The sequence below is a fragment of the Lithobates pipiens genome, unplaced genomic scaffold (assembly GCF_037356315.1).
Source record: "Lithobates pipiens isolate NorthernLeopardFrog02 unplaced genomic scaffold, aLitPip1_a1.2 Scaffold_8, whole genome shotgun sequence".
Classification (NCBI taxonomy): Eukaryota; Metazoa; Chordata; class Amphibia; order Anura; family Ranidae; genus Lithobates; species Lithobates pipiens.
The window spans coordinates 86,466,363-86,484,025 of NW_027507903.1; the positions used below are offsets into that span (position 1 = coordinate 86,466,363).

General features: G+C 40.0%; 1 protein-coding gene across 2 annotated transcripts in view; it reads right to left on the reverse strand.

Moving 5' to 3' along the window:
* Positions 1-17,663, reverse strand: part of ADAM10 (ADAM metallopeptidase domain 10) — a 256,301-nt gene that overhangs the window by 143,392 nt on the left and 95,246 nt on the right. For both annotated transcript variants that reach the window (XM_077471107.1, XM_077471108.1), the window contains exon 2: positions 9,580-9,730. In XM_077471107.1, the coding sequence (XP_077327233.1) occupies positions 9,580-9,730 (151 nt within the window). The remainder of the gene's footprint in view (positions 1-9,579; positions 9,731-17,663) is intronic.

Below are 17,663 nucleotides of genomic sequence, written 5' to 3' on the forward strand. Positions count from 1 at the left end.
TTGTTTGTAACCTGGGGGGCGAGGGAGCGAGCGCTGCATGCAGGTGTTTTTTTTTTTTACCTTACTACAGAGATTGCAGTAAGGTAAAAAAAAAAAAAAAAAAAAAAAAGATAAATCTTTACAAACACTTGGCTGCATCTTTTTCTCTTCAGAGGAAAAAAAAATTGTTCAGAGGCACGTTGTAGCACTAATGATAATCGTCATTGTCAGATCACAAAAATTAGGATCTGATCCCTGTTACTCAGAGATTAAACATGGTCAGCGACAGCTTAGTCTCCATGCTGGGGGGGGGGGGGGGGGGGGGGGGCACAAGACAATGAACTTACAGCACAAAAACAACGCATATATGTCACTCAACAGAAGAAAGCCCCCTTACAAGGGGCCCCCTACTTACTAACATCCGACTTACAAATGAGCCCTACTTACAAACGGAGGGAGATAACAGGAATTAAGAGGAAATCTACCTCTAGGAAGGGAAATTCTCTCCTGTAAGTTATGGCAAAAAGGAGTCTCCACTGAAGCTTTATCACCAATCCTCGTTTCCCCAAGAGCCCAAAATTTTCTAAATCCAATTATCATTGGGACAGAAAGTGAGGCGACATCTTCTGTACAGGGGCAAAGACAGCTAAACAAATGTTACAGGGGTGATAACATTTCCCTATGTTATCCAAAAAGCTTAAAAATAGATTTTTTGGCTGGAGCTACACTTAAAAAAAAAAAAAAAAAAAAAAATTTTACCTGTTCCGACTTACAGATTCAACTTAACAAACCTACAGTCCCTAGTTTGCTTGTAACCCGGAAACCCCCTGTATATGGAAACTCTCTCTAGTAATATGGGATAGACTTAAAACCTCAGCAGGTCCCTTTTTTTACCACATCTTCTCTTACTTTCCTACCTTAAAAACCCATCTTTTTATCCAGCTTTCACTTCTCCTTCCTCTTTCCAACCCTGGGTGTCTGAACTTGATAAGATTGTCATTTGGACTATCAAAAAAGACATTTAAAAAAAATGTCTCCAGATATCCAAGAAGCTCACAACCTCCAGTATTTACAGCTTAAAGCATTTTTATGTTCCAAACTGGAGACAAGGCCAAGCCATAGATACGCTGATGACTTTTGATCACTTCTGTAAATGGGATCCTCATGCTTTAGGGATTATCTCTACCCTGTATCAACAAATCTTAGGAAAATCTGGTTGCAATCCCACAGGTTACGTAAATGGGAAACGGACCTTGGAGGCACAGTGACATCAGAGGACTGGGTGACAATATGGTCAAATATCAAATCTGCAACACAAAACACTGTCTCCCTGGAGGCAAACGACAAATTTTTGATGGGTATTTGGTCCCTGCCAGGATATCAAAACACGTCCCTTCCTACCTGTCATGCTTCACAAATGCAGGGGTTTTCGGCACTCACCATGTCCCATTGTACGGATGGGTTTTTTTTTTCCTTTTTCCATTCTATCAACAGTGCTTTGGACACCACTCCACCCCAACCTGCTAATAGCTCTATTGCAGCAACGACTGGAAAATCTCAGTCCAATTTAAGTTTTTACAGTGGGTTGTGAAAAAATTGAAGCATGGAAATCCTCCTCACTTATTTTGATAGAAACCAAGAATAGAGTGACGCAAGCCTTGATCAATGCCAAAATTGGAGGCAATATTACAGGACAGTTGCAAAATGAACAAACGTTTGACAGCCATAGGTGGAGCACCATCTCCCTCATCACTTTGACATCACTCTTGTTCCAACCGACTCCTCTTGGCCCCTTGAGGGGAAAAAAAACAAAAAAAAAAAACTAATCTTTTACGCTGCTACTTAGTGAACCCCCAGGAACTTACCCCCCTTTCCCCTCAGACACTCCCTAGTCTTCCATTATTTTTCACCTCTATTTAAAAAGGCATTTGGACATGCTAGTGAACTGCTCAAAGCAATGGCTAAACATGTGTTAATTATTACCCTCTACAGCAGCCTGTACGGTTATCGGCTTATCCATGTCCTATTGACATTTAACTTCAGATATTGGTTAGTTTGAGACAGCTACTTTTAATGGGTTGAATTGCGATTGGATTACCAAATATGTTTCGGATATATTTACTGTGTATATGTTGGCCTCTTGGCTAGATTGCTCATTTCCTTTGTAACCCAAATGTCTTCCTCCTGTTATACTACTCTATAAAATCAATAAACCTATTGAATAAGAAGAAAGTCTTACGCGACACTGCATATATGCATTAAGCGAACATTAGGGGTGCCTCTGCATAAAGGCACCCCTGACAAACCCACACATGGCACCCTGAATGAATTTCATGGTTGTCCTGATACTCTAGTACATCCACTAAAGAGCCATTACAGCAAGAGTATGATCCACTAGATGTAGGATATTTACTGGACAGAGTTAACATTTGATTTTTACAAGCAGGTCTCAGTTTAGCAAAAGCCATTTAGCAAGATGAGCGTCTCACATTCTGACCAAAGACATGCAGTAAAACTTGCGAGCATATTTGTTCGGCAAACATGCTTGTAATCCAAAGCACTTCTATATCAATGCAAATTTCCCCATAAGAAATAAATAATGGAAACTCAGATAATTTATTCCACAACCATTTATTCCTAGGTCTTTCAGTTTATAGTCCATATAAAAAGATTATAGCAATGCGATAGGTTGTGTAACCATAAAATGTCCATCTACAAATGACAGCCTTCACAGGGGGATTAGAAGCAAAATCCAACAGGAACTAGAGAGTATAGAAAAAAATAAGAGGCTCCTCTAAGTTTAGCAATATAATTACATTTAGTGAAGGTACATTTAGCAATGCACATGGTTGATTATTAAAATGAGGCACATCTAAGTATGCAGGCATCCGGGGTAAAGCTGTCCACATAGACCATCCCCCACATTGCTGGCTCTCACCGCTGTCAGTCTGCAATTGTGACCGGGAAGACTACCCTGCAGTCATCAACTGTGTGAATTGCTAAATGTTGTGCCTTGTCTACTTGTATGTCAAGACATTGCTTATCAAGTCAAAAAAATAAATAAAAAGAAAAAGAAAAAAAAATAATAATAAAAATAAAATAAAAATAAAAATGAAAAAAAAAAGAAAAAAATGAAAAGAAAAAAAAAAAAAGAAAATAAAAATAAAAAAAATAAATATACATACCTTTTTACCTAAAGCAAACTATGTTCCAGATACCAAATAAGACTCTGGGGAAATTTTATACACCACAACTGTCCCTTTAAAAGAAGTCAATACGCCTCCTTTGTGTACTGCAATCTCTGGAATGCCATCCACATATCTGTTTATGTATATATATATATACTAGTTGTTTCTACATAAAATAGAAGTTCAATTAAAAATGACATCCAACTAACTCAATCCCACACTGCAAGGCTGTATAATGCAGAGTTCAGAAGTTTGATATGGAGCTGAGAGCGTACTTCCTTTGTATTTCAGGCAAGTTAGGCTGACACAATTTTCTTTTAGACAACATCCACAGTGACAAAGCTATTCATCCATTCTTCCTGACAGATAGAAACAGAATGTATTTATTCGTGCAACAAAGACACAATATAGCGAACGGAGATGTTCAAGGCCAAAACAAGAACACCAAAACAAAGCAGTACTTGTGGTTGCCGCAATGCTAGACAAAGCTGTGTATTCGCGAAAAAGATTTAAAAAACACCAGCTGAATACAGGAGACATCAAATATTACATTGAGAAATGTATAATCATTTTCTCAGCGTGTACAAGTCCTTTATATCATGGGAAAGGTAAGGAAACACCACACTAATGGTTTTAGAATCCTTGCCAGAGTCAGGCAACACAAACCGTTCATAAAAGAAGCGCCTTCTACCGCCCCTCCCTGGGGCTACGTGTACAGATGAAATTCCAGCACACAGATAACAGGCGCTCCGAGGCAGATAGCTTTCAGCCGCAATGCAATCCACGGACCCCTTTCAAAGCTAGTGAATGCAGTCTGGAGAGTGAAAGTTCTATATGAGTGCATGCGGGGGAAAAAATAATAATAAAAAATATGATATATATATACACACACACACACACACACAATCTCACATAAGTGAGTACCCCCACTCACATTCTTGTAAATATTTTATTATATCTTTTCATGCGACAACACTGAAGAAATTACACTTTGCTACAATGTAGAGTAGTGAGTGTACAGCTTGTATTGTGTAAATTTGCTGTCTCCTCAAAATAACTCGCAGCGCTATTAATGTCTAAACCGCTGGCAACAAAAGCGAGTACACCCCTAAGTGAAAATGTCCAAATTGGGCCCAGTTAGCCATTTTCCCTGCCCCATCAGCAGCCCTGCTAGTGAGTCTAAACAGTGCTACCCGCTTCCTTCCATGAGCACAAATGTGTACGTTACTTCCTCTGGATACACATTTAATGGCCAGTATAGATAAGCAATACCACTCCAAGTTTATAACTAGGACACAATTTTATTTCAGCAGGTGATCAACAGAGCGCCTTCTGTAGATACCGATAGCATTAACTGATGAGCTGTTTTGTGGGTTCATACCTACACAAAACCAAGCATACAACTTCCTAAATGACTGCGCTATGCAACCAACATTCTTGCCAACATAAAAAACATGATGGTTACAGACTGAGAAAACTAAAACTATGGCGGAATTTGGGAGCCATCAGGGCTAATGCACACAAAGCTTTAAGAAAAAAAAAAAAAAAAAAAAAAAAAAAAAAAAAAAAAAAAGCACAGCCGTTACAGGCTTTGGGCGCTTTATTTTCAACCTGTTAAATCACCTCTGTGCAAGCCTAGGTGCCCATCAACACAGGCATTTACAGGAGTAGAAGAGGAGCATTTATGAAAAAACAAAATCGCACACTATAAGAGCATTCAGGAGAGGAGCCGAAGAGCAGAAAACCCAATGAACATACCTAAACGCTAGACGCATCTATGCATTCCCTTAATGATTGCATTTGTGACTAGGGCAGACCCAGATACATGCTACTGAGCATGTGCAAAGAAACAGCAGCCATCTTTGATGCTGGAATGCCATGTTTATTTACCATGTGATAAGCTGTGTTACTTCCGGACATTTGTAATTGCTTAGACTTGATATTTTCCTTTTTATGTGCGGTTTTAATGTGGAGTATCTTACACGTTCATCGGTCCTGTGGATCTCATTTCCTGTGGTGCAGTGGTTCCCTGCAAGTTGTGGATGTACAAGGTGACAATTGACTGCAAAATCCTGGGTGAGTCTGACTGATGGAAGGTGGCATTAATTGTTAAGCCTCGTGTGTGACTAAAGAAACCTGGGAGACCTTAAAGTGTTGGGGTGAGCTCCTCAGGCCATCACCTCCTACAGCCCACACCACCTGGAATGTGCCCGATCTAGTCTGATGTCAGAAGCTTAGCAAGGTAAGGCCTGGTTAGTACTTGGATGGGAGACATTGGTGGTAAGATCTTGGCGATTCATAGGAATATTTTTCATTACCATTTATTTGCACCTTTAAGTTTTGAGTTTGCGAGTGCTACACTTGTTATATACCCACATGAATTCCAATGACCAGAAGAAACAGATTTTGGCCCATACAATACACAAACACTAAATGCACCTAAACATGTGTGCACCGCACAGCTTTTATTATACAGGATTTATATGGTGACAACAACGAAGGCAGATATTACGGTTACATTACAATTTGGTACAAGAGGAATCAGAGGGCACTTCTCATTAGAACTTACAATTTAGATCCTTTATTAAGAACATCTTTTCCTGTCAGGATTTCTGGTGCTCCGATGGGCTAAAAAGAGGAAGGTGTGCATGTGCGTGTGCGTGTGCGTGTGCGTGTGTGTGGCCTAAAATAAAATTTAAAAAAAAACACACAAAACCAAAAAACACAGGTTTTGTTGAAGCTCAAGACAAAACTGAATTGATCTTTTCAAAAGACGTCAAACTAAACCACCAAAGCCTAAAACTACTGGTTTTGTATAAAATTACAAAACAAATAGAACAGCATATTTTCCCCCATCTAAAATGATCCCTTCTTCCATTAGAGAGTGCATTTTATCTAATTTCGGCATCACGCATGTGTTTTAACGTGATAATGCATTACTAAATAATTTGATGAAGCCATTAAATGCACTGTAATAGACTGCTTAGATCTGTCCCATTCAATCTTGTTGCAGGTTACTAACATCATATGTTCCTCCAGTCTGTTTGTGCAGATATTGGCTTCATGAAAAGGCTTGATGAAAAGAACAGAGGGTTATTTTTTATGGCAGAAATGAGAAACGATAGGTTAAAGTACAGAGAAGGCTTTAAAAAAAATAAAAAAAAAAAAAAAAAAAAACCCTTGAGCACAATGGTGACTAGCCAATACAGTATTTGCAGACTTACATCAAATAAGCAGACTAATCGATTCTCAAAATTATTAAAAAATGTACTTTTAGAGGGGGGAGCAAATTGCTGCAACACGCACAGAATAAAAAAAGGAAAAAATGTACATAGGCAACTGAAATTTCATTTCGACTGCTTTTGACAGGTTCTTAAAGGGTCACTAAACCCACATCACAAAAATAAAATTACACACACACACACACACACCATCAATAAATGGTGTATTGCATGCTGTTCATAACCACCCGGTCAGTAAGATTTGCTTTATGTATTCTGCAGAAAACCTGGTTGACCCTTCTGCTCATGTCCCCATAATCAAAAAGTATACCAAGACTCCATCACAGGATAGCACTGCAGGGGTCTTAAAGATGGAGCAGTGCCACGTCCTATAGAACAATTTGTCCCCATAATGTCAGCTAGGGATTTTGGAGCCGTGATGGTCTATGCTGATCATTCCCTCCCAATCACATCTGAGAAACCAGTGTGACTATACAGAGTGGATCATATAAAAATGTATATGGGGGGAGAATTTTTATATTATATCTATCTACACATAATATATCTATCTATCTACACATAGATATATTATGTGTAGATAGATAATATATTATCTATCTATCCATAATATATCTATACACACACACACACACACACACACACACTTTTTCTTGATTTAAAAATCAGACGTTTTATCATCAAATTTTGATAAAATGCTTCTGGAGTAAAAATAGATACATTAACCAGTTAAAGAGGAGTTCCACCCAAAAGTGGAACTTCCACTCATTTGTCTGCACTCCCCCTCCGGTGCACAATTGGGCGTTTCTAACACCCTAGAGAAAAAATGGTGGTGGTTACAATACTTTGTCACATCGTATTTGCGCAACGGTCTTACAAGCGCACTTTTTTGGGGGGGGGGGGGGAACACTTTAAACACGATAGTAAAGTTAGCCCAATTTATTTTTTTCTATTGTGAAAGATAATGTTATCTTGAGTAAATTGATCCCTAGCATGTCACGCTTCAAAAACGTGCCCGGTAATGGAAAGGCGACAAACTATTACACTTAAAAATCTCCGTAGTTGACAGTTTAAAAAACCCTACACACTGCATGTTTTGAGTTACAGAGGAGGTCTAGGGCTAGAATTATTTATCTCACTCTAATGATCGTGATGATACCTCTTGTGTGGTTTGAACACAGTTTTCTATGCAGGCGCTACTCACAGATGCGCTTCTGCACACAAGCACGTCGGAACGGGGCGCATTAAAAAATGTTTTTTATTTTTAGTTTTTTTATACTGTTCTTTAAAAAATGAAATAAAATTGTCTCACTTCACTTTTACTCCTATTACAAGGAATGTAAACATCCCTTGTAATAGAAAAAAAATAAAAAAAATACGAGATCTGGTGTCAAAAAGACCTCAGATCTCATTTACACTGGGCTGCATATTCTGCAATATTTACATTTTTTGGTAAACTCACTCATTCATTCAATGAATGTAAGCTGAGATAACATGCATTCACACAATTTCACAGTAACCATGAGATAAAACAAAGTTCACGAATATTTCTTTATCCCGTTATTTTACAAATCTATGTACACTACAAACTGAGTGGAGAAAAATGCATCTGTAACAGGCTTTTGGTGAGGAGGAAGGGCAAGCAGTAAAGATGAAAGTGAAACCTTCTAAGCAGCTTATAAACATTGTGATCTTTTTTCTGAACATAGCTTGTAGTGCTTTTTTCTCCTCCCTTGAGGAGCAAAAAATGCAGCAGGCCAAAAGAGACCCAGTTTGGGAATATTTTAATGAAGTTACTCTACCTATGGGTAAAGCAGACATGCGTGGAAAAGGCAAGCAATGCAACAGATACAAGGCCTGGTGGCCCAAATGAAACCTCATTAGAAAACGTGCTGTGAGGAAAGGCCGTGTTTGAAGAATTTTTATTTATTTATTTATTTAATGTGGACCCAGTTGATATATTCAGTTTAAGTCATTTTGTTTGTTTTTTCAAAGATATTTTGTTGATGCACTTCAGTTACTAAACATTGATGTTTAAGCAAATACAAGGATATGCAATACAATCAGTGCCGGCCCAAGACATAGTGCTGCCTGGGACCAAGAATGCAAAAAAATAAAGTCACGCCCACCAAAAGGCCCCGACATTCATTATTTTTATATAATGATCACTAAAATGAAATTAAATCTTTTAGGAACTGTAGGAATGGTGAATACATCACTTCTAAAGCGTCCCTGCACATTGAAATCAATGGACGGTGCCTCTAAACTGCCGGCAAAGCAGTTTAAATTAGCATTTAAAAAGTTCATTTCAATTAACCCTTTTTACTAGCGATTTAAAAAAAAAAAAAATAAATAAAAAAAATCGACTGGATTTAAATCAAATCCACCCTGTGGGCTTAGTAAAGGACAGCCCACTACCCCCCAACCAGCTAAACACAACGGGGCAGGAGAACATCTGTAGATTAATGGAGGCTTCACCTCCCTTTTACTCAAAGATGCAGGCTGGAGGAGTGTGAAATCCTGTAAGGCAGAAATCCACCTACAGCATGTTAGTTCCACAAAATACAGATTTGATTTCAAACATTTGTATGACATATTAACAAAGTTTATAGATATAATTTTTTTTTACTTTGTCAAAGGTTTTTTTAAACATGTGACCAGCAGAGGACTAGAAGCTCCTCCCTGCTTATGTTTCCCTACATACAGGTTAAGATCCTAGTCATGTGACAGCTGTACATCAATTAGAGAAAAAAAAAAAAAAAAAAAGTCATCCACATACATAAAAAGGGAAAATGTAGATTAAACCGTGTGCATTTAGTATCGCTATAAAAAAGTGAGCGCTATATAAAGTATGGGGGGGGGGGGAATAAATAAACTAACAACATCGGTCGATCGATATACGGCATCTTTGCATTTATTCTGCAGGAGAATGGAAAATGCATATTAACTAATAAATGCCATTTCATAGTCTGCATAGATTTTAATTGATTGGAACATTATGATCATTTGCAAGCAATTTTTTTTTGGTCAAAACAATATATGCTTACTTTTAAATGACTCTCCTCCCCCTCCCCCCCAAATTTAAGTAAAAACAGGAGACCATTTACCCAAAGGTCAAAGTATGGAGGTATCCACTTCCAGGACACAAAGCATAATACAATGTCACGTCTTACCTGCCATGAGCATGAAAATCCAAGTGTACAAACTGATCCTCGTGGGATATAGCTCTCTTGGCACGTTGGTGTTTTTGGTGTAAGGTGTCTGTGTCATAAGTTAAACCTTCATAATGCCTAATGTGATCATTCAACGGGTTCCCATATTGACCTGAAATACATAAAAGGCAGAAATAGGTCAATTGAAGGTTTCAATGTTCACTATGTAGCCATGTGATGGATAAAGACATTTTCACTAATTGCTATGACAGAGAATAAAGTTAATGAATAGGATGGTCATTGTTGAGCAACCCAAAAAAAAAGGGGGAGGCAACGTATTTAAGTTAGTATGGTTTACAGATACGGCATTAGGAAAATTCTACTACAGGCAATCTAAAGTAAAGACCTATTGAAGAGCGAGGGCCATTTAAAGCGTTTGTTACCCCAACACTTCATATTCCTGATGTGTAGTTGCTGTACCATGTACTTGTATGAGTGAGCATCTTATTTGCATTGCTTCCTTTGTGTGAAATATCTGATGTTCCTGCTAGTCCCTCTGCTTTACCATTCAAAACCGCCCAAACCAAGCAGGAGAGCACAACATGGTCAGTTCTCATCCAATGATCAGACTTGTCCTGACAGGCCCCCGCTGCTCAGCCATTGACTGGCAAGCTCAGGGTGCTGCTGCTTCTCCTCCCCCCAGCTGTCATTGCAGCCGAGAACAGAGGGAATGTGATCACTTTATAATATATATATATATATATATATATATATATATATATATATATATATATATATATATATATATATATATATATATATATATATATATATATATATATATATATATATATATATAATCTCATTTATATTTTAAACTGAATGGGATGTTTTAAAGGGTGATAGTTTACAAGGAGTTGCAAAATGCATTTTATGCATCAAGATAAATACCTGTGTGTAGCAGCCTCCCCCAGACCCCGCCCCCCTAATTGCTTACCTGAGCCCCATCTTTCCCCAGCGATGTCCACGAGTGCCTACGCCATCCACGACTCTCCTCCTGATTGGCTGGGACAGCATGAGCACCATTGGCTCCCACAGCTGTCAAAGTCAGCTAGCCAATCAGGGGAGGGGGGCGGGAGCTCTGCATCTGAATGGACACAGGGAGTTGCGACTCCTCTCGGGTGCCCCCTTGCTGTGGGGGCATGCAACAGGGAGGGAGGGGCCAGGAGAGCCAAAGAGGGACCCGAGAAGAGGAGGATCCATGCTGCCCTGTGCAAAACCATTACACAGAGCAGGCAAGCATAACACTAGACTTTACAATCACTTTAAGACTTTAAGACTTTAACAGGTCCCAGGCCACAATGAAATAAAATTGAGAATTTCACTTTTTATTTTGAACAGCATAAATTAAGATTTTAAATAAAGGATCATCATTTTCCATGGGCCCAAACCCCGCTGGATGTTTACCTACTGTTCAATCACAAAAAAAGAAAGAAAACAACAAAAAAAAAAAAACGGAAAGGGGGACTTGTTTTGGCCAATCGCGTGAAAGGGGCAAGGCTGCGTTCACACTGATGCACCTGCACATTTCCTGAGGGTTAGCTGCTCCTTGCCTTAGACTTCTATTACATCTTTCTGAAAGGGCACAAAAACTCCTGCACTCAGGGATATTTCCAACCCACTATCCCAGAGCAGGAGGTCATAGGCCACATCAGAGGGCTCTGCAGGCCACCTATTGGCCACTTGTGGTCTACACACTAAAAGGTGATATTAATTCTATGTGATGAGGTGGTCAGTGTCAGGTAATGTTAACACCCAACTCAATCTCTGTCTTTAGGCCACAAATTTAGCATTCCTCATTCTGCAGCATTCTCTATATTAACTGAATTAAAAATCCAAAAAGTGAAACCAGGACAGATTACCCAAGCATAGATCTCCCATTATCCCAGATGAGAGATCTTAGAAATGGAAATCAAGACCGGAGATTGAGTGGGGGGAAGGGTTATATATCGTCCGAGTAGGAATTACTGAGTCTCCAATAAAGAAAGTCAAACTTTTGTCCCTCTGACAGCTAGAGCAATGTTACAAGATGATCTTTCTACGTTCCCTGTGTCAAGTACATTTCCCATGTACTCCTTTGAAGAATCTACTAGAGGCCCTAAACAACGAAATTGGCTCCAGGGCCTCTAGTAGATCTAGTAGCTCCCTAGTGTATTATCCTCTCAAAAACTACATACAATTGGCTTTTAGTCAGTAATACAAGATACAATTTGTACCAATAGTAATAAGCATGAGATCATATGCGCCATAGCACTTATGTTTTAGGCTTTGGAAGGAGAAAAAAAAAAAAAAAAGATTTAAAACCTCTGTGAAATAATAACACAGTCACCTTGCAACTGGAGTAGGAAGCCCAAAAAAAAAAAAAAAAAAAAAAAAAAAAAAAAAAAAATCAAATAAATAAAAGGGAAGGATCTATGATGATTTATAACCCCCCCCCCCTCCCCACAAATAAAGTTTTAAATGCAGTTCTGATAAAGTATTCTCTCTGGCAAAGTTGAAAAAGGTGAGAATATGGACTGAAAGGACACTTTAGTATTCCCCAAGTGCTACTGCAGCTTGGTGAGAGCTAGTTCATGGCAAAAGTTCAAACAAAAAGATCAAGAGTGCTTGACAATCTCTGTACATTCTGTTCAGCCCAACTGCAATCAGAATTATAAATTGATTGGCCTTTCTGGTCTAGTAAAGAAAATGGTACAACATCTTCCCCCAATAAAAATATACAAAAATGAATATATATATATATATATATATATATATATATATATATATATATATATATATATATATATATATATATATATACATATATATATATATACATACATATATACACACACACACACACACACACACACACATACATATATATACACACACACACACATTTTTTAGATTGGTATGGATTGTCAGCTCCCGGGGTTAGGCCACTCATTTTCACTCCCCAACTCACAATGGAGCACCCAGTCAATAACTCCAATGAAACGCTGTTACATCAGGGTTATGGGCTGACCAGAAAGAGTAAGGCTGGCAACAGATGTAACTGGCTGGCACTGGCAGGTGGCACTGGCTGGCAGTGGCACTAGTTGTCACTGGCAGTGGAACTAGTTGTAACTGACAGGTGGCCCTGGCTGGTGGTGGAACTAGTTGTCACTGACAGGTGGCCCTGGTTGGTGGTGGCACTAGTTGTCACTGACAGGTGGCCCTGGTTGGTGGTGGCAGGTGGTATTGATTGGCGGTGGCACTGGTTGGCACTAGCAGGTGGCACTGATTGGTGGTGGCAGGTTTCACACGGAGCACTCTGTTACTGAAATGTAACAGATGAGCTGTCAGAATTGAGCTTATGTCGGAATGGGCGGGCGGGGCTCAGCAGCTAACACCAGCAAACGATTGGGCTGCTTAAGAAAAGGAGGAGTGGGGCCACATACATGTAGCGGCCCACCCAGATCCCATTGGCTGGCATTTGATAGCTGCTGGGTCCTGCCCACCCTGGCCGGGTCCCACCCACCCCGTCATCAAGCTAAAATCTGACAGATCCTCTTCTCTCCGTTGCTTGTCAGTTTCACAGACGTAGCGCGGCACCGCTGAGTGTGGAGGAGGACGGCAGTCAGTGTTCATGCACTGCATGTCTGGGGCATCAATAGTGAGTGGGCTGGTGGCAGCTTAGGCACCAGGTTGCGATTTCTGGTTGCATTGGCGACCTGGGGTTTGTCGAGCCCTATATAATATTACACACACATATATACACACACACACACACACAAATGCAAGCATAATTCATACCAAAAACATGCTTGTAATCCAAAGCAATTGTATCTCAAAGCAAATTTCCCCATAAGAAATAATGGAAACTCAAAATGATTCATTCCACAATTTATTCACAATTCCTTCAGTTTATAGTCCATATAAAAAATAAATAAATAAATAAAAAAGTTACACACACACACACACAGATAGTATAGCAATGCGATAGGTTGTGTAACCATAAAATGTCCATCCACAAATGGCAGGCTCCACAAGAGGATTAGAAACTAAATCTAGCAGGAGCTACAGAGCCTAAAAAGAGAAGAGAGGCGCCTCTAAGTGTAGCAATATGGTTACATTTAATGAAGGTACAACATTTAGCAACTCACATGATTGATGATTAAAGAGGCACATCCAAGTATGGAGGCATCCGAGGTAAAGCTGTCCACATAGACCATCCCCCACACTGTCGACTCTCAGCGCTTTGTCTGCAATCATGACAGGGAAGACTATCTTGCAGTAGAGTGATCTGAAAGCGAGGCTTAAATCGCTTGTGGCGCACAGAGGGGGAAGGGAGGACATCAATGGCGGTGCAGCGGATGGTCTATTTGGACAGTTTTTTTCCTCGGGATGCCTGCATATACGTACACACACAGTGCCTTGAAAAAGCATTCATACCCCTTGAAATTTTCCACATTTTGTCACGTTACAAAGAAAAAAACGTAAATATAGATTTTATTGGGACTTTATGTGATAGACCAAGTGGCACATAATTGTGAAGAGGGACGAAAATGATAAAATGGTTCTCCCCCTCTGTCAATACTTGGTAGAACCACCTTTCTGTGCAATTACAGCTGCAAGTCTTTTTGGGGATGTCTCTACCAGCTTTGCACATAGAGAGGCAAATTTTTAGCCCATTCTTCTCTGCAAAATAGCTCAAGCTCTGTCAGATTGAATGCAGAGTGTCTGAACAGCAAATTCTTGCCACAGATTCTCAATTGGATTTAGGTCTGGACTCTAACTGGGCTATCCTAACACATGATTATGATTTGATCTAAACCAGGGGTCTCAAAACTGGACCTCCAGTTTTTCAGGAACTACAATTGTAGTTCCTGGGTATGGACAGTGCCAATTGGCTCTGTGCTCATCACATGCACCCTTCCAGGGGAAAAAAAAAAAAAATACAAAAACAAACCCTTGCAATACACGCCAAACTGAGCATGTGCAGAGCACCTGAAATGCTCTGTACTATCAGATGGATTGGGGACTATGGAAGAAAGTGGATCAGAGAAGACAGGAACAGCCTTTACACAATCTGGAAGATTAACCCCCTGGGTTCCAGAGTGAACATAACAAGCATGCTTTACTGAATATACAGACTTTTTTACAGTTGTATGTTGATGTGAACTGTGCTGAGAACCCATCATTTTAAATAGGAAGCCCATCTATCATTGTTTGAAAGCACACAGCACGTTCGTTCGGAATGAAGGACACCACATCACTCCAACCCATGTTAACGGCCAGACCACAATAGTGTGTTTAAGTGATGTTTCATTTTGGTTAAAGATCCTCTTCAATATAGATTTTTGAAAAGCCAAAAGCTACAAAATCAAAAAGGTTATTGTTGATTTGGTCTATTCCATGATCATTACACAAATATCAAAATGTACAAGCCAACTGTGGCACTCCGGGGGGGAAATTACATAATAAATTAGCTAATTGTGTCTAGCAATCATGCTGAATTGATGGTTTCATTCTGTTGAGTCACAGGCCTGGAACACTTAAGCAGATCAGGAACTCCGACTTCATTGGCTGCAAGCTTGTTCCAGGCCTGTAACTGAGAAAGTTCTGAAAGCAGTGACAATCAGGAAACTAGCATTTTCAGAAGGAGGGTCAGAAAAGGCAGCCTACATATCGTCCGCAGTACAGGTTTCCTTTAAGCTCTCAGTTCCTGGTCTGAACTTCTGAAGAAATCATTGTCCTCAAGGAAGGACATCTGTTGTTTTTTCCTTATCTTCTTGTAGCTACTTGTTCCTTTGAGAACATCCCCGTAAATGGATTCTAATGTCCTCTAATCTTTTGTCCCTCCGGGTCTGATCCGGCTCTGTGAATTCATTTATCTTTCATGCATGACAGCTTTTCTTCATCTGTATTCTTCTGTCACTTTTCCGTACTTCTCTAAACGTTTCTCACTTCTCAATATCTGCTTTTAGATTTTGAAATGCTGGAATAGCTGATGCTTTAACTAACAAGTGCATTCCTTCAGGGTAATAGAAAAGCCACACAAAATCGTACAAGGAGGTCATTAAATGTAGTTTCCCTGAGCTGCGCAAAAATTTTTGCTTGCCCTGGTGTTGGACTGTAAGCATGTGGTCAGAAAACCATATTAACTTAGACATACCGGCCAAGCTTAATAAGCGCTATGCGTGGCAACAGAGTAAAATAGAGCAAGGAAGGAGTTAGTAGTAGAGAAGCAGAAATAATTGGCGACAAGTGTAAGAGGAATGACAGGAGAGGTGAAAGAAGCCGAGAAGAAAGAAAAACTCGAGGACAATGTCGGCTACAAGAAAAACCGTCCACCTGGAGCCATAAAACTGCAGCAGAGCCTATAGACCTGTAACTGTACAATCTACATCATATAGAGTTCAACTACAACATTCAATTTAAGGGGAACTGACATTTATTCCTGTACTTTACAGACATGGAATCCTGCTTCTGCCAGAAAGTTTAAAATTTACCACCCAATAACCATAATGACCCAATAAACTCCCTCCTAGAACAAAAAATTACAAAAACTGCAGATATCCAACATTCTGTCCAATGTCTGTAGAACTACAAGTGTCTTTGAAAGCTTTCATTCACTACACAGCATGTGACAGTTATCGAAATATGGGTCCTAATCTCACAACTGAGGATTTCTACTACGGAACACAGGCAAAGCTGCTCTTAAGTTTGGACAACACAGATAATTTTTTTCCCCAAATGTATTAAAGCTCGTGAGATTTTGCAATTGAGCCACGCTTTCCCATAACCCATTTAGCTGCAGAGGCCTGGGGTGTACACCTGCTGCACCCAAGATCCTTTGCAGGCACTGCAAGAATTAAACCCAACACATTTAGCAAGCACTTTGCAGTTGCAGTGCACTAATGCTAGGTTCAAGTGGTTAATCCAGGAATTGAGGAAGCAAAACACCACCTCCCTGCCACCTGTCAATTGCTCTGAATAGCATTCCGAACACAGATTGCTCTTCAGAAGAAAGTGCATGTGAATGGGCCTTAAAAGGATATGTAAAGGTTGAAAAAATAAAAAAATAAAAACACCCAAGCATGCGTCATACTTACCTCCTCTGTGCAGTTGGTTTTGCAGAGTGGTCCCGATCCTCCTCTTCTGAGGTCCCTCAGCGGAGCTCCTGGCTTCTCCCCCTCGAGTGCCCCGTTGGAGAGCCGCTCTTTCCAGGGGCACTCGGACGGGCTCCCATGTTATACTGCTGCGTCCATTGACACAGACCGCAGGACTCAGCCCTGCCCCTGGCTCTTATGTCATTGGATTTGACAGCAGCGGGGAGCCAATGGCTGTGCTGCTATCAATCTTTCCAATCAAGACCCAACACCGGCTGGATCTGGTGTGCTAGTCCCTATCGCTGCAAAGGCAGGGTTCAGGTAAGTAAAAGGAGTATATGTGGGAGGTAAATATGAGATCACCACAATTAATTATAATTAACACGGTTAATAAACCTTATCTACCCACTCCCCTTCTTGACAATAAAGTGGTTGTAACCCTAAAATAAAAAAATACATATTGATTTCAATGGGCAGGAGCAGTTTAGGAGCGGTGTATACACTACTCCTTCACCGCTCCAAAGATGCTGCTTGCAGGAGTTTTTTTTTTTTTACGTCCAGCAAGTGCACCGCTCGTGTGAAAGCACTTGGGCTTTCACACTGGAGAGACAGGAGCGGCTCTTTACAGGCACCATTTTTAGCGGTGTAGCGCCTGTAAAGCGCATCAGTGTGAAAGGGGTCCAAGTACAGTAGTCAACAGATGTGACGATTTGTTTCAGGACAGATGATTATCCATGTTTTCTTGAGAATACATCTGCAGACAGGACTTCAGGTTGTTGATAAAATACAACAGGTCACTCCCATTGTTGATTGGCAGCCTACATTATTGTCATTACACTTTCATTGGAGAGAAGAAAAAAAAAAAAAAAAAATACAGTTTAGGAGCATTAGAAATGGCATAGATTTGAATTCATCTCCTTGGCTTCACCTCTTCAAAGTAATTTCCCAGGGCAGCCATCAGCTTCA